Source organism: Sciurus carolinensis, chromosome 2 (genome assembly GCF_902686445.1).
Source record: "Sciurus carolinensis chromosome 2, mSciCar1.2, whole genome shotgun sequence".
NCBI classification, from domain to species: Eukaryota; Metazoa; Chordata; class Mammalia; order Rodentia; family Sciuridae; genus Sciurus; species Sciurus carolinensis.
This window is the reverse complement of record NC_062214.1, coordinates 34382604-34405202: the sequence shown is the minus strand read 5'-3', so window position 1 is coordinate 34405202 and position 22599 is coordinate 34382604. Positions and strand designations below refer to the sequence as shown.

Below are 22599 nucleotides of genomic sequence, written 5' to 3'. Positions count from 1 at the left end.
AAGACAAAATAATATATGCACATGGAAAATGTTCAAGGGTATAAAGTGGAAAATTAAACCTCCTTTCCTGCCAATTCAACACCTAAAAGGTACTATTGTTATTCATTGTCTGGATGCTTCCAGATATTTTTTTTTAAGACTCCAAATTGGTTCACAGTTTTCTGTATCATTTTTAAAAAATTTCACATATATTAAAAACACTTCCATGTTGGCAATATGGATCTACTATATTAGTTGTAAGAGCTGCTTAAATATTCCTTTTACTGGATGGTGGTAATCTCTTTAACCAGTTTCCTATTGGTAGACAATAGGCATCTTTTCAGTTATTTGCTATTAACTGTTATTTGCTATTACTGTTGTGATGAATGTCCGTGAACATTTCACAGCATAGCTTGTTTGTGTTCAAAGGCTGATTCCTAGAAGCTAGAGTTGTAGCTAAGGAAGTGTATTTGTCCTGTGGTTGTTTTTGTCAAATTGCCCTCCACAGATGCTGCATCAAATTATTTTCTACCAGTGGTATATGATGAGGTCTGATTGGGTTATCACAGGTGGCTCCTGAGAACATTTTGCCTCTTTTTAATGGATGTGGACAAATTAGTTTTTAAACTTTGCTCAGGGAAATAATCACAGATAATTATTTTGTGAAGTTATATTTATGAATTTATTTTAACTCTTTGTTATGAAAGACATTAAGCATACATGAAAGTAGAGGGGAAACTGATAACCATTCATATAGTGTTCAGGAAAACCTGAAAATGATAAAGTTGGTTGCCATCTTTCCTGTATCTATTCTTTCCTTTTTTTTTTTTTCTTCTCTCTGCTAAAATATTTTAAGGCAAATTCCATGTACTATAACATTTAGTTCTTAATTACTTCTTTATGCATCTCTAAAAAAGAAGGGTATGTTTTTATAGCACCAAAAATACTGTTACGGTCTACATATGAGGTTTCCCCTAAAAGCTCATGTGTAAGACAATGCAAGAAAGTTTAGAGGTGATATGGATTAACTAAGTGATAGGGTATGGCTGGAGGAGGGGGTCCCTTGGGGTTAGCCCTTGGGGGTTACATTTTGTCCCTGTTGAGTAGATCTCTCTCTTTCCTTCCTGATTTCTATGTCCTGAGCTATTTTTCTCCTCCACACCTTTCTGCCATGATGTTCTGTCTCATTTTGGGCCCACGGCAATGGCGTCAATTGGCTATGAACTGAAACCTCTGAAACCATGAGCCAGATAAACTTTTCCTGCTTCCATATTGTTTTTGTCAGGTCTTCTGGTCATGGTGATGAAAAATCTGACCATAACAAATACCAATATCATATCCAACAAATTAGGCAGTCATTTCTTACTATGATGCAATACATAGTCCATATTAATATTTTCCCCACTTAGAGTAGCTTTGTTTGAATCAAGATACAAAGTTCACTCTAGGTTACTGATAGATTATGTCTCTTAAGTGTACTTTAATCTCTTCTATTGATTTTTATATTGCATGGACCCAAGAGACATATCAGGTGTCCTTTAAAAATGTCCCACATTCTGCATTTATCTCCATTCTTGCCAGCTCTAAGGATTGAAATTCTCCTTTTGTAAGAATACTTGATAGGAGGTGCTGTGACTTCATATGCATCACATGGAGGGGCACAAAGCCTAGTTGTTCCACTTGTGATGTTAAGTTTATCCAGTAGGCTCCAGAGAGGTCGGTTGAACATCTGCATCTTTATAGAGTAGTTCTGTCCCTTCACAATCGACTAGTGCCCTTCATGAGTTGAGTAGATCTCTCTCTTTCCTTCCTGATCATCTTCCTTCCTGTCATCTCTCTTCAGCTGGCAGTGTCTGGGGAGATGAAGGGTCTGCTTGCATTTCATAATGAGGACATAGAAAGTTATGAGAGTTCCTCTGATGCTGATTCAGCGCCTTCCTGCACAGAATCCCTATGCCCTGTGGTCACTGGTCACCTACCATAAGATGATGGGTTAGGAGTAGCCCGTGAGTTTCCTTAAGTCATCAGCATGCCATGAAATGGGCTTTATGCATTCCATACAGTACATGAGGACATAATTTGACCAAGCTTGATTTGTCAGTCCAACTGTGTCTGACACCAAATACCTCTTTGTCCATTCACCTACACTATCAAGGGGTGAGGTTTAACTTATGCCCACCAAACTTTCTCATCTTTCTCCTTGAGGAGAAGGTCTCCTCCAGTCTAGGCCATTCCCTACTCTCACACATTGGGAACATTTGTCTTGTGTTCAATCCCAATGCCACATTTCAGCAGGTGACCCGCAGGGATGACTTGCTAGGGAATATATACTTGCTTGTCTTTAATAATGCATATACAGTTTGAAGACCTGAAGAGAGTTAATGGCATTGTTGAGGGATAACTGGAAGTCCTACCATTAGGAATAACATATAATGCTTTAATCATTTAAAACCAATTTAAAGCAAGACACTGAAGAATCAAATAATCCATAATCTGACCCTCTTCCCAAACTATTGTGATTTTTGTGTGTTTTGGCACAACATTTGCACATGAATTCATGTTTTACATAGTTTTCTTCAAGGCACATAATCTGCTTTGAGTTTTTTTTTTTTTAATAAAAAAATGTTTAAATTAACTTTCATGGAACCAAAAAGGTGATTATAAAAGGACTAAAGGCCAAAGATAAGGCTAAAGTTACCAGGTTATTGGAAGTGGTTTCTTTATTCCTGGCAATTTCAAATAACAAATTAAGATTCTTTTAGAATATCTAATTTTGTCATGTGGTGGCAGGTACTTACTCTTCAGTTAGTATTGTAGATCTATGCAGAAGGGAAGCAACTGAAAAGTCAGGACAGTTCCAATCAAATTTTTCAGAAAAGTGTTCAGCACTAGGAAGGCCAGGCACGTCTGGGCCTCTTTTCTATAATTTTTGCATTTTAACTCAGTTTCTCCCCTGGTCAGAGGCATGTACATCTGAGATACAGAGACGGATAGATGGATAGATAGCTACATAGGTGATTGATAGATGATAGAGTGCCACACATCAAAGAAAGAAATTAATTCTTAATAGCCACTTTTAAAATAACGTGTAACTAGGGAATGAGAATACCTCAAATATCAAATACTTATATACTTGGATAACTCTGTTTGCAAAAGTTATTCATGTATTTTTCCTTGTCTTAGCACAGAAAAATGATTTGAGGAAGTGCCTAAATAAATCTGGCATATTCTTAGCCAACATTTTGCATATTCAAGCAAACATGGTCTTTTTCTTTGGTGCCAATACGACATTTCACTGGGCTCTATTCCTTTTGTTGGGGATGGGGACAGTGTAGGTAGGTAAATCTCATTTAGTTCAGTGTCCCTCAGGACTGTGGCAGGAACTAATTTTAAATGCTGATCAGCATTTGTTGGCAGGTGAATATACCTGTCTAGCTTAGCCATACTGTACATCTAACAGGGTACAGAGTTACACACAAAAAACTCCTGACTGCAGAGAACCCAGAGTATCCTAGACACTTGGAGGCCACAGCAGGGGCTCTGGAACCTGCCTTTTTAAAAAAGAAACCAATTTGCTTCATCTCATTTGCTTTTTCTTCTAGGTTTAACTGAAAGTTTGCTTATCTGTATTTTTAAAAAAAGTACCATCTATTTCTGCCATTTCTAAAAACCTCTCTCTTGGTGAAGACTCCATATATACTGTGCTTCCTTTTCCCTCCCTCTCTCCCACTCTTCCTTCCTGGCCTCCATAGAGAACTGAAAGCATCAATTTAGGTGTCCTTAAGCACTAAGGAGAAGATAACAATCCATTAACACAGATTTCCAGATACTCTCTTTTTGGGAGAATTAAGTATTTTTAATTTGCTTGCTTAACAACTGCTTTCAAGGCATTTGGGTATCTTGGTACTGAGCACCAGGACTTCCCCTTGTTGCTCCTATGAGTCTGCTTCTGGCCCAGGTTCCCTCAGAGTCCCTGCTCAATTATTTCTGTAATCAAGAGATAGTGGCAGAAGAAAAACCAGTTTTCCTATTGGTTGCAAAGTGATGGTAATAAAGATCAACAGATCCCATAACTATGATTTTTAGATTAGCCCTCTTAGCTTCTACCAAACGACTAGCTATTTGCCACAATAATAGACTATCATTTTGCATTTCCTACAATAACAGATTTTTCAGTAGGTGCTCAGGGCAGTAGTATCCACTGGTCAAATACAACTGGGAAATTCTTATGCTCTCTTGTAACATTTAAAGGACATGTCAGGACACTGTGCCTTATGGAGCCTATATCAATTGCTTAATCTAGAAATTTCCAGTGCATTTTTTTTTTTTTTGGTGTTGTTTTTTGTAGAACTGGGGATTGAACCCAGGGCCTTGCACTGGGTAAATCTCATTTACCTCTCTATTGCTAGGCAAGTGCTCTCCACTGAGCTACAATCCCAGCCTCTCCAATGTATATCCCCAGAATCTATCCTGCTTCCTTCCCCTCCAGAGCTTTTCTTGGAATTCTTTTTTGGTACTGAGGATTGAGCTCAGTGGTATTCTACCATTGAGCTACAGTCCCATCCCTTTTTATTTTATCTTTTGAGAAAGGACCTCACTAAGTTGCTCAGGCTGACTTTGAATTTGCTATCCTCCTGCTTCAGCCTTCCACGTCTTTGGGATCACAGGAGTGTGCTACCATGCTCAACTTTTTTTGGAGTTCTATTTTTAGTAGTTGAGAAAAGGCCATAAAAATGGATATTACATGTGTTAGGTCCTGGATTCAATCCCTTGCTCCAAAGAAATAAGAGATATTGCTATGAGCATGCAGATTGGGTTTTCAATACATATTGAGTAGAAAGAAAATGACATTATGATATTTTGGCATTCACTACAGAGAGGACAAAGTGCAGCAACTTTAACTTGCACCAAGAAGTACTGAGATTCACACACCAGGAATGGCACTTTAATTGAGGATGTTCCTTCTCTAGAAATATCTGGTGTAGGAAACAGCCATCTATCTTGGGAAACGGATGGAAAGCAACCACGTGAGCTTGTGGGCAGAGTGAAGGAGAAACACGCCGCCTACCTCCTAGATGTATCTTTAACCATAAGGGAGGCAGAAAGGGGGAAGTGGGCAAATAAACAAATGGTCACTTAATCCTGACTTATGCAAAATAGCCTATTTACAGAAGAGGAGACAGAATCTATAGCTACAGAAGTAACAAGGAGCACTGCTCCAGGAACGAAGTGCTGAGAGACTCAGGAAAGAGCTCAGAGTGACATTTAAATATAAAGCTGAGGCTCCATATATTCTGGAACCATTCAGTAATAACAAAAGGCAAAAAGGATAAAAACTCATCCAAATCAACAATGAGTGGGGAAAAAAGAAATTCTGACACTCATTTAATTGTCATTAGCCTTGCAACTGTTTCCTGTCCCCAACAGCAATGGCTAATAGTGACAATGCTGCATAAGTAAATGCCTTTGCCAGCAGTGTGTGCACCCACAGACAAAGCAGCAGAGACAACCCCATGCTCTCAGTCCCACTGACTTCGACAAAGGCAGAATGGCCCTTAGCACCCAACCTAGAATTTCTATTTTGTATGAGAGTGTGGGAGTAAAAGACAGGACTGATTTTTTTTTTTTAATGTTCAGCAGCAAAACAATATTGGAAGAATTAAAACAAGGCTTTTCGACTCATCCCAAGTCATCTCTTTCCTAAACATTACCATTTTCTTTATGATGACAAAATTTAATTTCTGATTATTAGGAGAATCAGTACAGTTTGCAGCTAGGCTGCTGAGCAACGGAACTCTCAGTGAAAGTTCAGATGCTCAAGGTAACCATGTGCTATGGTTTGAATATGGTCTGTCCCCATCAAAACTCACATCAAAATTTAATTGTCAATGTAAATGGTACTGAGAAGTGGTGGGGGCCTTTAAGAGCTGCTTGGATCATGGAGGATCCATACTCATGAAGGGATTAATGTAGTTTCTGCAAGAGTAGATTATCTTGAAAGCATGTGGTTGTAAAAGTGTCCAATCCCATTCATCCCCTCATCTCTTTGTAAGCTCTCACTGGCTCTTCTGGGTCATGCATGGAGAAGCATAAAGTCCTCGTCAGAAGCCAAGCAAATGCTGCTACCCCTTCTTGGACTTCTAGCCTCCAGAACTTTGAGTTGACTCTCTTTGCTTTATAAATTACCCAGTCTCAGTTGTTCTGTTATAGCAACAGAAAATGGACTAAGCCTCCATCTTGGTTCTGTTATATTTTTGTGTGTTTTGGGAGTTATTATACCATAGTAATGAGGAGGAGATTTAATTGCCTCTGTTTTCTATGGGGTAAGGAAGGAAAATAGATAACACATGGGAGTGAAAGAGGAGCAGGTGAAGAAAATGGGCTCTGAACCTATCTCATGTTAAGAGGAAGCTGGGTCAGTCAGAATTCAAAGTCTCTAAAGAGTTGAAGATGCAGGACAGCAGAATATTAGGAATAATTACAAAGGCATCAAAGTTTCTCATCTGTGGGGATCCATCACCATATGGTGACCTCATGGAATAGAGCTCCAAAAAATAGGTGACCAGGAACTCCAGTATACATCCAAATCCTTCCTAAGAACTGTCTTAACTTGGAAAGGACTTAGGAACACTTTTTTTTTCCTATAAAATGATGCCACCCACCTGACATAAGTGAGATTTAAAGTATATTTAAAAATCGTGTAGGAAAATAATCATGTGATGCTACCAATGCATTCGAATTCTTCAACTTCTTAGTAGGCACAGGATTAAGAGATTTTTCTTAGGATGACCATGACACATTTATTGACTATGGCATTTCATACAACTTAAACAGTAAGTTATGGGGAAGAGAATATAACTAATGAATTTTTCTTTAGCTCGTTAAAAATAAAGAAAAAGGAAAAGAAAATTACTGGAGGGACTTCTGTGGTCAGCATTGTTCCAAGAGCTCATTTGATCCTCATTTTATAAGGTGGGGACCACTGTTATCCCTGGATGCAATAAGAGCACTAAGATATAAATATTATGCTTAATTCCCATGAGGCCAGATGGCCAAAGAGTCAGCAGTTCTTACATAACGGCTAAGTGACCTTAGTGAAACAGCCTTCTATCAGCCAAGAAGAGTCTTTGAATTCTCAAACATTATATTCATAGAACTTTATCTAGACATTGAAATGTATCTGAGACCACCTTGGGAATTATGAGAGAGTGAGAGAAGGAGAGAGGGTGGAGGAGGTTATGAGTAGATTAAAATTTGCTTTAAGCAGTTAAGGAAAAATAGGAGCAACCCAATTAAAAACAACAACCAAAAAGCAAAGAGTACTAAAGAGGAACTTTTAAGAAAAGGAATATAAGTGAACAAGAAATATATAAAAAATATGTTCAATCTGACTCATAATTATACAGGCTGAAATCATAAGATAACATTTTTACTAATATTCCTAGCAAAAATTAAGGATATTTTTAGATAACAGAATTGATGACAGAAACTGAGAACCGGCAATGAGCAGACAACCTGTAGGATTAAGCACTGATCCACTCCAAAGAGCTGGACAGAGATAGAGTGGTGTATCCAAACAAAGTATCACTAAACCAAAACTAAAACACTTAAATTCAAAACTTTTTCATCATCAACCTGATGTTCAATAAGTTTTTGATGCCCTCCCACTTACTGATATTTGATTTTATTTCTTGCACTTTAGAAGTCCCATTAAGGAAGTCTGTTCCTAAGCCTGTATGTTGGAGTGCTGGGCCTACATTTTTTTTTTTTTTTCTAGTAGGTGTAGGGTTTCTGTCTAATGCTTAGATTCCTGATTCACTTTGGGTTGAGTTTTGTGCTGGGTGAGAGCTAAGGGCTTAATTTCATTTTGCTACATATGGATTTCCAGTTTTCCTAGCACCATTTGTTGAGGAGGCTATCTTTCCTCCAATGTATGTTTTTGGTGCCTTTGTCTAGTATTAGATAACTGTATTAGTGTGGGTTTGTCTCTGTGTCTTCTATTCCATTGGTCTTCATGCTTATTTTGGTGCCAATACCATGCTGTTTTTGTTACTATAGCTCTGTAGTATAATTTAAGGTCTGGTATTGTGATGCCGCTGGCTTCACTTTTCTTTCTAAGGACTGTTCTAGCTATTCTGGGTTTCTTACGTTTACAAATGAATTTCATGACTTCCTTGTCTATTTCTATGAAGAATGCCATTGGAATTTTGATGGGAATTGCATTGAATCTATATAGTGCTTTTGGTAGTATGGCCATTTTGACTGCCTATCCAAGAACATGGGAGGTGTGAAGAAAGAGCCTGCAGAATGGAAGAAAAATTTTTCCATCTGCACCTCAGATAGAGCATGAATTTCCAGGACATATAAAGAACTCAAAAAACTTAACACCAAAAAATAAAAAATAAAAAAAAATAAGTGTCTGGAACTGGATGGACACTTTACAGAAGAAGAAATATGAATGGCCAACAAATACATGAAAATATGTTCAACATCTCTAGCAATTAGAGAAATACAAATTAAAACTTCACTCCAGTCAGAAAGGCAACTATTAAGAATACAAGCAACAAAAAATATTGGCAAGGATGTGGGGAAAAGAGTACACTCATACATTGCTGGTGGGACTGCAAATTGGTACAACCACTCTGGAAAGTAGTATGGAGATTCTTCAAAAAATAGGAATAGAACCAGAATTTTACCCATTTATCCCACTCCTTGGTATATATCCAAAGGACTTAAAATCAGCATACTACAGTGATACAGTCGCATGAATGTTTACAGCAATTCAATTTACAATAACTAAGTTATGAAACAAACCAAGCTGTCCTTCAACAGATGAATGGATAATGAAAATGTGGTAAATATACAGAATGGAATAATCCTCAGTCATAAAGAAGAATGACTTTATGACATTTGCCGGTAAATGGATGGATCTGGAGACTAGCATGCTAAATGAAATAAGCCAGTCCCCCGAAACCAAAGGTTGAATATTTTCTGTGATACATGAAAGCTAACCCACAATAAGGAGGTGGGGAGAAAAAAAGTTCAGGAGATTAGACAACAGGGAATGGAGGGGCGGGATAGAAAATGGAAAGACAGTGGGATAAATCTGACACAATATTCCTATGTAGATATGTGAAAACATCACAGTGAATCCCACCATCATGTACATTCACAAGAATTGGGTCCTAACTAGAATAAGATATATTCCAAACTTGCATAATGATATCAAAATGGATTCTACAGTTACAAACAAATAAAAAGAGCCAATAAGTTTTTTTAAAGTGCCAAGATGAAAACTTTTGGATTTGAAAACATTTTGGATGGATGTCAGAAATTCAGATTAAGGATAGGCCATCTCTCAATGTTCAATTACTGACGTCTCCCTTAGCCCACTCTAGCTAATCACTCTGCAGTCCATGTTCTCAATGCCCTTTGGTTCTACCACCCTTTCAACACCTACCATATGATGTGTCACATTTATGTATATGAATAAACCTTCTTGTGTATATGTGTACACAGGTGGAAAACTCTTCAGGGTTAAGTGTATACAAATTTCTCAGACTTATATTTCTTCTTTAAGCTATTTGTATAGTAAGTATTAAAAAACAACTACTATACCAATAGCTTAAAGAAGAAAAATAGTTACAAACTCTTTCATTGATGATGTCAATGAAATACCAATGTATTGTTTACACAGGTAAATGTTAGAAAATTTTTTATCATACACTGGATATTCAGCAACCTGAACCTGAAGCTTTAAATACTCATATACTCCTTGGTGTGACAAATCCATTTCAAAGAATTCATCTTCAGGAAATAATGACAAATATTTCCAAAACCTTATTATTTAGGGTTCTTAGGTTCAATGTTGTTTCTAAGAGATGAAAATGGAAATGACTTCAATGTGAATCAGTGACTAAATTGGAATAATAAAATGGATTCCTGTGCAGCTGATAAAAATAAAAAAAATGTTTCATGACATAGGAAATTCTCCTTTAAGTGGTACAAAAACAAGAATGGGGCCAAATGAGGATGCACAGTAAGATGCAAATTTATTAAAAATAAAATATAAAAATAAATGAGATGGAGTAAATGGTAGATCATCCTGGGCAGAGGATTGATGGGTAACTTATATTTTCTTCTTTGTGCTGTTGGAATTGCTTTCTGACACATATTTTAGCTGCCCTATCTTTTATGGAATAAACTTGTATGTATTTGGGGAATGAAGCAATGAATACACACTATCTTTCTCTAGTCAAATAAAAATGTGATCCGTATATCAACACTTGCTTTTTTTTTTTTTTTTCCTCCTAGGAAATGCTGGAGCATGAGGGTGCAGTTTCACTTTGAACTTGTTCCTCTAGAATTAAGGAAGAGAGAGAGGTGGGGGACAGAGAAAAGTAAAAAGGGCTTGGGACACACACACACACAAACACACAAACACACACATACACACACACACAACCACCAAAGTTCTTGTCGGTTTAAAAAAATTATTGCTGTTGTGGATTTGCAAGGCAGGGATTTTGATAACAGTCCATCGATATGACTTTTAGGATCAATTCAATAAATGTACATAAATAAATATATTGTAGTCGAATGCAGAGCATCAAGTCTTGGTACTTCTACCCCTGAATTTCTGTCTAGATTTCTGAAATTTATGTAGTTGAAAGTAAGAAATTAAATTATTCAACCAATTAAAAAAAAAAAAAAAGGAATCAACAGAGAACATCAAATATTTTAGGAACATGGACTCTACAAATGTCCTAGCTCACTGGTTCTTTATGTAAACATTAGGTCTGGATGGGAGGTCAGTTAAGCAGAAGAAAATGAACATATTTCTATGTGAAGAGAGCATGAAGAATTTGGAGAAAGGCAGTTCTCATATTCTTCTCTGGTTATCTTCAGATAAGACCCTTAAACCTTGTAACATCTGCCCTCAGTTTCTTCACAAATAAATGACCAGTGAATTCTGAATCAACTGTCTTTGAATGTCTAATCAGAAGTTAAGATGTCAACTGCAGAATCCCATCAACTGTAACATGGTGTGGAAATTTCAAGTGCTTCTAGAATAGAATGGAAGCAGCTACAGTGACATGTTAGGGAAGAATACTTGTCAGACTGCTCTCCAAGAGATCAATTTGGGTCAATACTGATATGCCAACACTGGTGATAAGTTACATTATAAATACAGATATGCATTCAGCTTAGATCTACATATGCCCACATCCATTCGGAACAATTTCACATTTTTGGACTCTCTTTATGTAAAGTGTTTGGTGCAATGTACGAGCTCAACAAATATCTTTTTTTCTTCTTTTCGAATCAAAATGGCGCATTTCCCAGAAATGAATTATAGTTTCATTTGGAATTTAACCTACACAGGGGCAAAATTTTAAAAATTTCCACCATATGGATGTATGAAACTATTTCTAAAATATATTAGGCATTTATTACACATTCTTTGCTTCTTCAGCTTGAATATGTGGAAGAGCATTTGAACCATCTGTTGAAGCCTCTAGGCCATTGTTGTGTTGCAATGCAGGCAGGGTTCTGGGGTTTATCACAGGAGGGGACACAGCTCCCAAACACAGTCCAGGCCTCTGGTCTCCTTTTCTATTCCACTTATCCAGCCCCACTGCACCCTTCCCCAGCCTCTTTTATGGGTTCTTTTGTGTGTTGCTGTATGGGATCGTTTCTAATTTGCTTACTTTTGAGAAAAACAAGCAAAGGGGAAGGAAGAAGGAATAGTTAGTATGGCTTTTGTGACTGATAAAACCTTCATGGCTTAATTTACTTTTCGAACTTGATTTAGTAGTCACCTCTTTACAGGTGACAAAATGTGAGGTTTGAGAAGTTACATCTGTTCCCAAGGCCACCAGCCATCAGTGGACAGTTAGGATTTGAGACCTTGGCTAATGTGCTGTGGTCACTCTGCTGGGCTGCTTCTTTCTGTATGATAGACTCTGAGAATATAGTGCACTTTTTTCCTTTTAACATTCCTGATTTATTATAGGTTATGGAGAGTTAATATATTTGGGTATAGTCAAAATCCTATATGATACAGTTTGGGTTCTTCTCACCAAATACCTTAGCAAGACCAATGTAGGTTGATGACTGGGAATTTTTAAGAAATTGCTGCCTGTGAATTTGGAAGAAAATTCAGGTATGTTGTTAATTGAGTTCAGTGTAGATCTTTTCATGATACCAATTGATAAGATAGTATATCTCATATCTTTTTTCTTCTCACTTTGGTAGTACAAATATAACCTTCATAAAAAATTATAAAAATTGATAAATATCATAAAGCATAACTTTTTAAAATAAGGGAAGACTTTAAAGATAGTCTAGCCTTGCCCTTTCATTTCTTACTGTGAAACCTAAGGTCCCCATTTATCCTTTTTTTTTGTATAGTATTTCTACTTTTTATTTATTTTAATTTTTAAGTTTTAAAAATTCAATTTGCTTTTTACTCATACATAAAAATACAAAAAGTATACATTTTAATGGGTACCATGTGATCTTTCAATCCCATTTATCCTTAATTTTTTTCAAAGTGACCAGGGTTTGCAGCATAGGCGGGAAGGACACTATTGTTATTTCTTTTTTCTTAGTTTTTACAATTCTGTAATTCAGTACTGCATCTGTATCAAACTCTAACCAACTGCTTATCTTACCTCCAAACCCATCAGGCACATATGTTTTAAGAACAATATTGCAGAAAATTGTTGGCAGTGATAATGGTTTGTTTCCCTCATTTCGAAGGGAAATGTGTCGATAGCCAGCTTGGAGGCCATCCAATGGAAGGATCCTCTGGCCAATCAGCTTGTTGTTGTCATCGTATACTGCTATTCTCAAGACAGCCAGGTCTGGCAGGATCACCTGCAAATGAAGAACAAGACTTCTCAATGGTTTTTGTAACACAGTTCCCAAGAACCAAGACTCTTAAGAATATGGACCAAATCCACCCTGCTCATAAATATCCCTTTATGGTGAAAATGAATTTATGATCCATTTGCATTTCTGAAGTGCCCTTTGTAAGCTACAATGTCAAAGCACTAAGAAATGTAATTGGAACAGGTTTTCTAGAAGTTAACTCATCAAAGTGTTAGACAGAATGGATATTAAAGATGACAAATCAAAGCTTGTCATCTTTCCCCATTCCTCCTCATGTATGGGTAATACAAAGGAGACTCCGAGAAATCAAGTGACTTTTGCTAAATCAGAGATTGTCAGTGACAAAGTGTTGGATCTTGCCTTCTAATCCTATGAACTGTCTCACAACTTGGGTTGCTCTGACATTTAGTGTACCTGTTTTTAAGAATGTGGAAAGTGCCTTTGAAGAAATGTTTCATCTGCAAAAGACACTTTATGTATTCATTTGAATTCTCCTTGTTTCTTTCATTCCTCAATTTTTAACACATTCATGGATATTAAATAGAGGAAGAAGCAGCTGCAAACATTAATAGGCCAAGAAATATAAATATATGCTGATTTTAAGAAATCTATCATCCCTAAACTGAATAAATGGACATAAAATCTCAATCCAGATGGTAGAATCCCTATTAAGGTGCAAAATAACAACAGGCTAAAAGAAAATCCAATGTGTTTAAACAGGAATGCCTTTTCAGTATGAAGATTCCTGAGAAAACTTGGAATGGAACCACCATTTGATTCAGCTATCCCACTCCTTGGTTTATAACCAAATGATTTCCAATCAGCATACTACAGTGACACAGCCACATCAATGTTTATAGCAGCTCAACTCACAATAGCTAAACTATGGAACCAACCTAGGCGCCCTTCAACAAATGAATGAATAAAGAAAATGTGGTATTTATATATACACACATCTTTAAAGAAGAATGAAATTGTGGCATCTGCTGGTTAATGGGTGGAGTTGGAGAATATCATGCCTTTTCATTGGATTCTCCAGAGCAACTAGGACATCTTGGCTGATCTGAATGTTTTACCTAGGACTAGGCGATGGGTGGCTTGCCTATTCACATCTAGACAATATAATTTAATTCCAACTCCACAAAGATGAAGAGGAGGAGTCTGGTTAAAGTTCAACCAACTCTCCTCACTCTTTTTCCTCATGTGAATAAGGGTAGTTCAACCAACTCTCCTCACTCTTTTTCCTCATGTGAATAAGGGTTTAGGCTTGGTCATTCCTGCCTTGTGATAATAGTACAAAAAACAAAACCAACAAGAATGAGAAAGAAGACAAAGCATTTGATATCTGTGAGAGGCAATTTAACTTATCAAGAACAGAAAGGGATCAAGAATTGGCATTTTTTTTTCTGGGACAGAAATAGTATATATTAAAACCAAATGATATTTCCTTTTTCATAAAAAAGAGTATCCAAGAAAACTTTCTGAATTTCTAGAAATGTGTAGAAGGATAATTAATTATGTCAGAGAACATAATCTCATACCTGCAAAACAGATACAGTTATAACTAATTGCAAAGAGCAGGGAGGAAAAAGGGAGAAACCACAGCTCATTCACCCCACATCCCGAGAGTAGTAATGGAAGTAGTGTGGGTAATGGTGTCAATATCACAGGGTGAACCAAATTTCAAAATGGTTTGTTTTATCAAATCCACATGGAGTCCTCTTAATTTGGCTCCTATAAGACAGTCACTTTATTCTAAAATGGATAATCCCTAACTTTTCAAGACAAGAAGCTGATTGTGTTCCATGACATGCAGATGGAGCAGAACCACCTGGAAAGCCTGTGCTGAAAGAATAGAGAAATCATTTTGGTCAGAACATCAGAACAAGGAAGAGAGAAAAACAGACCTTTCTGGCATTACTTCCAAAGTCTGTGGTTTTTTTATTTTTATTATTTTTTTTAAAGCATCTTTAATTGACAAGGAAAACAAAGGGGGAGAAAGATTAAGAGATTAAAATCTGAACATTAGAGGGAAGACTGTTCTTAGGATCCAGCATACAGGACTGAGTGAAAAAAGTAAAACACTGAAAAATCACACATGAAGCATAAAACCTGTGAGTAGTGACAGGGGCCATGCTTTCTGAAGGGGAGTGACTATATTAAGTGACCCATGTAATGGCATTTATTGGCCTCAGTTTTGGGTGCAGTGTCTTAACTTGACCTCTCTGCTAAAGGAACAGTGTGAGTTACCACCTAATTCAGCATAGGGAAGAACTTTTGAAAGTATAATGGTGTCCACAAGTTAATTCACATTCTCAGCAGATTGTAAACCTAGAGCTTGGGCATTGCCACATGGAAGGTGGCCACCTCCAAGGAGGAAAGACAATTCGGAACAGACCAAACAGAAAGGACAATCACTGGACATAGATACAGAAGTTACTATGGAAGTTACCCATTGGAAGAAAGAATGAAAAAAAGATGGCGGGACAACAATTGTCCCTATATCACGTAATGTTGCACTAAATGTGGCTCCCGCTTTATTAGAGTGGCTTTGACACATTGACAATGTCTTACCTTCCGAAACACAAATGATTCTTCATTGTAAACTGGATTGAGTCCGTTGTTCATAACCATGCGAGTTCGAAATTCCTTACGTATGGTGTCAGTGGGCAGTCCATACATATCCACTTCAACATATGTGCCAATCTTCTTATCTGATAAGAATTGCCCTGATATGACCTTTAGTAACAGACACAGAAGAGAAAGAAAAGAACTCAGTGCAAATATTGGTAGCAAAGAATAACAAGAAAATAAGAAATTTTGTTTTTTGGGGGGATTTCCATGAGCAATGAACATGTATATATTCCTTGGAAAACTAAAACATTATGTAAAATACTATATGCAAAAAGAAAAATTAGTTCTTGGCAGAGGTTATACCTTCTAAAACTGCCTAGAAAAAGAATGAGGAAAATATACATGGATCATATAATACAAAGAATCAGTGTCCAGAGCATCTTTGTTTCACTCAAGTGTCCATGCCTAAGAAACAAGAAGTGATGGATTCAGGTACGCCCTAAGATCTCTTCATAACTCTGAAATTCTATTGTGCCATGCTTACTAAAAGTCTTGAAAAGAGACATAAGTTGGGCATAGTGGTACACATCTGTAATCCCAGCAACTTGGGAAGCTGAGGCAGGAGGATCAAGAGTTTGAGGTTAGTCTCAGCAATTTAGCAAGGCCCTAAGCAATGTAGACCTCATCTCAAAATAAAAAGAGGACTGGGAATATTGCTCAGTGGTTAAGTACCCCTTGGTTCAATCCCTGATGCCCCCCACCCAAGAGAGAGTGAAAGAGAGAGAGAAACAGGGGGAAGGAAAACAACACTAGAATTTTCCTGTTATTCTTGACCTCTTGGCTGATGTTGATATTGGTTGTCTATGATCAGTGTTAAATTCTATCTACTATAGAAGTTATGGAGTGACTATTTTTTTTTTACTTTATAAACATAGCCATTTGTTAGTTTCCCCTTCTTATTATCTAATAATTTTGAACAGATTTTTTGAGGTATAATTGACCTATCATAAATTGTACATATTGAATTTGTACAATAAGATTAGTCTATAGTATCTGTGAAACTATCATTGCAATTAAAGTATTGAGGATTTCCATCACCTCCAAGTTTTGGGGACCCTTTTTATAATCTATCTCTCCTTCCACTGTGAATAGAGGCAATCACTGATTTACTCTCTATCCCAGTTCAGAGGCAACCACTGGTTTACTATCACAATAGTTCATATATTCTAGAATTTTATAGAAATCTCATCATGCAGTAGTTATTTTGTGATTTTACCTAAAGTAGCTCATAATTTTACTAGTGAAAAAATGTGTCTTTTATGAAAAAGAGGGGAATTTTAAGCCCAAGTTGAGAGTGACATAAGGATCTGGCAACTTGACATGAAATATGTTACCAGTGATTTCTGTCTAGGACCACTGCATATACATTTACACAATCTAATGAGCAGGGGTGTTACCTGCACCGAGCATGTTGCTGCAATAACCCCGTCCACAGGGGTTTCAGAGAAGGGATCAAATGTTCGGTCAGGCCGCCTCATGAAATCTGGTTTGAGCAGATACCTGGTGGAAAACACAGAGGAAGTTTATTGTACTCACAGCCTTTACAAAGACCAAAAAATGCTTTGTGAAACACCGAAATGCTTCTTTATCCCATGTATAACTTAGGATCTAAGTTTTTAGGTAGAGGGTCCTAAGGCTTGAGGAGGATGACTTTTGGATAATCCTGAAGAGCATCAGACAATACACCAGCCACAGACAGTGTACTGTGTTCAAAGGCAACAAGAATGTCTCTTTCCCTGAACAATACTGGGAATTGACAAAGACTTTCTCCTTGGACCAAAATTCTTAGCAGGCCCCTGAGTTCTTTCTGACTTGGCCAATCGTGAGTTTCCTTCTCTATCCTTGTAGAATCCAATTTAAGCAAGAATCCTGCAACATCCATTTGTTCTATGCATTTGGCTCTTTTCTTTGTAACTATGGTTTTTATGTTTTTCAAAGAATGCAGCAGAGGAAAATGTAATGCACCCTCAGGAAAGTACACGGCAGCTGTTACAGATGGCAGTGCTGTCATTTGAGCATGTGGGCATACTGGCCAAAAACCATCTGTCAGGTAGGAGAGGTATGAAGTATGTACTCTGAAGAGGCATGTCCTAACCCACAATTGCTGAAAATTCACATCTCAACTGATTATTTTCAGTGATGAAAATTAACATATTCCACAAGGTGAGCCACCATCAAGAATTAAAACTATCTGACAGTATCATTATGGAATGGGACAGGACTCCATGGAATTAGTCCCGAGGCCTTTGGGCTGTGATCTGATATTATTTACTTATAGTGCTCTCGAAGGCAGATGCAACAAAAAAAAATGACCACAAAACTTTGCAACATTCTAACTTCAGCTGGGCACAGTGGTGCATGCCTTAATTCTAACAACTCAGGTGTCTCAGGTAGGAGGATTACAACTTTGAGGCCAGTCTGGGCGAGACCTTGATTCAAAATAAAAACAAAATGGGCTGGGGCTGTATAGCTCAGTGGAATAGCATCCCTGGTTCCATCCCCAGTACGTCTCTCCCCCTAAAATTCTAACTTCATGTTGTTTTTTCTTAATATTTTGCCATTTCAGTGGAATTACTATTTCCTTTTTTACTTCTTGGCTCATGGATTTTAAAAAGACTGCTATTTAAGTAAACTGGAACAAAATTCATAGCTCTATTCTTTGATAACTGCTACTCACAAGACATGCAAAAGAATCAAGAGAGAACAAAGGTTTATCCTCAACTGAATTAAATTTAACCTGACACCCATGATTTCATTATACATGAAATTAACTTCATTTCTGTATTTGTCATCAGTAAAAGTACACATATTTAATGCCTATGTCTCCAGTTATTGTCCAAATGAGCATGGATCATTACTTGTCTCAGATATAAAAACCTGTTATTGAATTTATAGTGAGAGAATTAACCTCTAGAGTATGTAGGATTCTGAAAACTTGTAGCTAAAAAAAAAAAATCCTGCTTAGTAAAATTGGATAGATGAGGAATGTATATTCACAAATATAAACCATCTAGGAGTTTCATTTACTCCTATCCCATGCCTCAAAGCAGCTTACATTCACCAGCCCCTAATTAAAAATGACATCATTTCATTAAAGCTATAGTAGGGAGTCCTGAAACTAGGTGACAACAGCTTAAATCACATTACTCACCCGCACGATCCATTATACTCAAATTTCCCCTGATTCAATTGCATTGCTAAATCTGTCAAGAGACAAAAATAATTTAGAATCTCATCTCCCCAGACAAAGAAGACCCTAATAGGGTGATTTTAAACAATGGAAATCAGACTGCTCATAGGTCCAGAATTTCCTCTTTCATACCAGAGGTACCGCAGGCTCTGATTAAGGCACATAACTCTTTTCCATGTTGTTCAAATGACCTTCTGTCTAAATGAAATTAAGCATCAAGTGTGTTTTCATAAGATCATCCTGGAATTCTTATAAAAAATGGAATCAATACATAAGCTAGACAATTGTTCATTTAATGTTGAGACTAGAGATGTCTAACCTGCTGTCATCAGAAGTACCTATATAAGTCTTGTCACCCAGAAGGAGGAAAGGCTGTAGATATGCAGTAGAGTAAGCATGAACACAAAACTGGACTTAAGCCATGTGTGGTGGCACACACCTATAATCCCAGGCATGGGAGGCTGAGGCAGGAGGATTGCAAGTTCAAAGCCAGTCTCAGCAACTTAGTGAGGCCCTATGCAACTTAGTGAAACCCTGTCTCAACATAAAATATAAAAAGGTATGGGGATGTGGCTCATTGGTTAAGCATCCCAGAGTTAAAAAAAAAAAAAAAAAAAAAAACCAACCAAACAACAACAGAAAACCCTCCAAAACTTGACTTATGATACAACACAAGTCAGGTAAGAATCACATACAAATTGATGGCTTTCATGATCATAGCATGAGACTTAGGGAATATTCTTCTAGCAGGGCCTACCCTGACAGGGTATGACTTAGGATTTTTTTCTTGCAGGCAGATAAAATTTTCTTTCTTTTTTTCTCATCAGGAAAACAAAATGGGTTTGTGGTTAGATTTTTCTTATTCCCAAATACTGTTGTTAAACCTAACATTATAGAATAAAACACAAGCTGGTCTAGTGAGTAAATGTTTGAGGACCATGGAATCCTCACTATGGACTCACTGACAATGGAGAATATAACCTGACCCTTCCTTAAGTAGGTAAAGCCAACATGTCATTTTGTTTTGTCCCTGATAGAAACACTTGGGATTACACTGGTACCTGGTCACAGTCTCATCTAGCAAGGACTGTGGGGTCACCATGCACAATGGGACTCCCCTAGCTGGTTATGGAGGAGGCTCCCCCAAGGGGTGGGAAATACAGTTGGCTCAAGCTCAAGCCGGAGGGATGAAAGTCAAAGGACCTTTCAGTCAGTTCAGATAATAAGAAACAAGGAGGATAGGAACTCTCTCAAATGGTAGGTACACTATATAAGGAAAAGTTCCCCAAAATGGGAAACATAGGAGGTCTCTGCATATGACAAAGGACCAAAGAAGAAAAAAAAATGTATTTTTTGTTTTGGGTTTTTGTTTTTATCAATTTTCAAGTCATGCAAAAATTACCCACATAAAGTAAATAGGCTTTATGATGTATTTCTATGTATTCTCTATGTTGTGGTCTCTAATCTTCATATTGTGATCATAGGCTCTTCAAACAAACTTTGAAAACTTATAAAAACATCATTTCTTCTTTTTCCAGGAAAAAAAAAAAGGATCATTATATTATACATTGGCAGCCCATCTTTGACTACACTTTGGAAGACCAATTTATAGATTAGATCCTCTAAAAATATATAACTCCACATCATCTAAGCAGAGTTTTACTATGTAAAATTCTATACTTTTATGGTGAGGTGACACTGTGTCCTTGATATTTGTTGAATGTTTATAGTGGCCTAGGAACTTTCCAAAGGAGAAATGAGATTCAGTTACTGTACAAAAACACTTAAATTCTTCTCACTCAATTCTGCCTCTGGAAACAAAGATAAAATGTCTGATCCAAATGCAAGAAATATTAGAAATATTTAGGAATAGAGGATACTGTTTAACAGAGTAGTCATGGCAATTATGAAAAGCATTTCAATATAAATCAAAATACTGTCTTCTGTCACTGTCTTCTTGTTCTATTTTGGGATTTGAATTTCTCACCATTCTATAAATACAAGAAAACATTGTTTTGCCATATGTCTGCTTCCCTGAAAACATGCCCACAGCCAACCTAAGGCAACTCCTGACACCACCCAGTCAAAGTGTTCTGTGGAATTCAGGGTCACTGGACATCAGCTCCTACCTGGGGTTTGATAGTTCAGTGAAACCATCTGGCATCCAGCGTTCCAGAAAATCTGAGGCATGTAATTACTGGAATCCACTCTGCCTCCCTTGGGGTAAATGCGACTCATTTGCCGTTTGTTGTAACTGTGTAACTTATTAAGGAAAACAGAATAAAAGAGCACCACAGCTGAGGTAAATAAACACCAAAGAGCTGGAACAAAGGAGGTGCAGACCAATAATGACCAACACATAGGCAGCGCAGAACAAAGTTCACATTTACCAGTGAGCCCTGGGAGAGAGACCACAGTTCACTCTGCAGACTCTGAGAACAATTCATTTTGGGGCAGACTGTCACAGCTGCCATGTTCTTTCCCACATATTATTTTATTACCTCAACAATCAAAATTATATATTAGCCATTGATTTATTTCAGAGACTGCTGCCAAACCAAATGTGCACCAACTGTCCACTCCACTCAGTACCCAAGGATACTTTACAAATTCAATCGCATGTGTCTTCAAGTAGCCAAGGCCAACTGATTCATTAAAAGAAGACATGTTATAATGAATATTACGTTCTGTAAGAGAAAAGCAAAGAAGCACTTAGAAACCCTGCCATCAAACCCTCCCAGAAAGACAGGCAATAAATATAATCACATCCAGAGTTACCAGTTTTTAGAGGCCAGTATTACATGATCATGTCAGTTGCTCTTACATTTATTAACATCCTATGAATGAGACAGTTGACTTTAAAAAATAAGTGCACTGAAGTATATTTGGAATCATTAAACAAAGTATGTGTAACCCAATTGCCACAACTGCCTCTGAAATATGTATTTTTGAAGATCATGATGCTTTCTCCTATCCAGAAAAGATTATAAAAATTTTAAATAGTTCTCATGCTTTTGGAAACCAGCTTTTGACTAAAGCACGTCTTGTACCATAGAACATCAGAACTTATTCCTCGTATCTAACTGTAATATTTTAGCCCATTAACTAACCTCTCCCCAGACTCTGGTAACCACTACCCAATGTGCACACAAAAGGAAACATTACATGGCACCTCATAAATATGCACAAATATTATGTATCAATCAAAAGATAAACTAATATTTAAAAAAAATAAAGGAGTCTTGGGAAAGCATATGGAACATGAGAGGCTAACAAGTTCATAGTCTCTCAGAGCCACCCTGTGGCTGACGTAGAGAATGACATGCTGAAGACATGTGGCTATGTGGCCTGTGAAACAAAAGTAAGACAGATACCCACCCGCAAAGAGGAAAACAGCACAAGTTAGGTTGGAGCTCATCAATATTAAAAAAAAAAAAAAAAAAAAAAAAAAAAAAAAAAAAAATTAAGCAGACAAAAAAGGCTATTGCATTTAAACTGCGACATTACCTTCAGCCACATGGAAACCTTGAAACTTCACAGGCTGTGCATAATTGATCATGGTGGACAAATAGGGATGAATATTAGTGGTAGCACCTACATATTTATAAGATGCCATCCATGCCTGCTCATCTTCTACAGTAACCAGGCCCTGCAAGCACAATGAAGAGAACAGATTGGCCAATGGCTTCAGAGGGACTTCCAGACAGAGACTGTAGACTTCTTTACTAAAGATAATTTGCAAGGAAAAGAGGAGGTCCTGGGGAATGAAATTGATCAAAATACATGATATTGTGTGCATGTAGGAATATGTAACAATGAACCCCAGTATCATGTATGATTATAATGCATCAATAAACAGTTTTTTAAAAAGACATAAAAATACATTTGCACACACAAAT

General features: G+C 37.1%; 1 protein-coding gene across 14 annotated transcripts in view; it reads right to left on the bottom strand.

The window, feature by feature from the left end:
- Plcb4 (phospholipase C beta 4) overlaps window positions 1-22599 on the bottom strand; it is a 386027-nt gene that overhangs the window by 38685 nt on the left and 324743 nt on the right. For all 14 annotated transcript variants that reach the window (XM_047537208.1, XM_047537209.1, XM_047537192.1 and 11 more), the window contains 7 exons: window positions 22208-22349; window positions 21303-21387; window positions 20830-20954; window positions 18662-18713; window positions 16908-17010; window positions 15451-15615; window positions 12657-12861 (listed from right to left, as the gene is read on the bottom strand). In XM_047537208.1, coding sequence (XP_047393164.1) covers window positions 12657-12861; window positions 15451-15615; window positions 16908-17010; window positions 18662-18713; window positions 20830-20954; window positions 21303-21387; window positions 22208-22349 — 877 coding nt within the window. The remainder of the gene's footprint in view (window positions 1-12656; window positions 12862-15450; window positions 15616-16907; window positions 17011-18661; window positions 18714-20829; window positions 20955-21302; window positions 21388-22207; window positions 22350-22599) is intronic.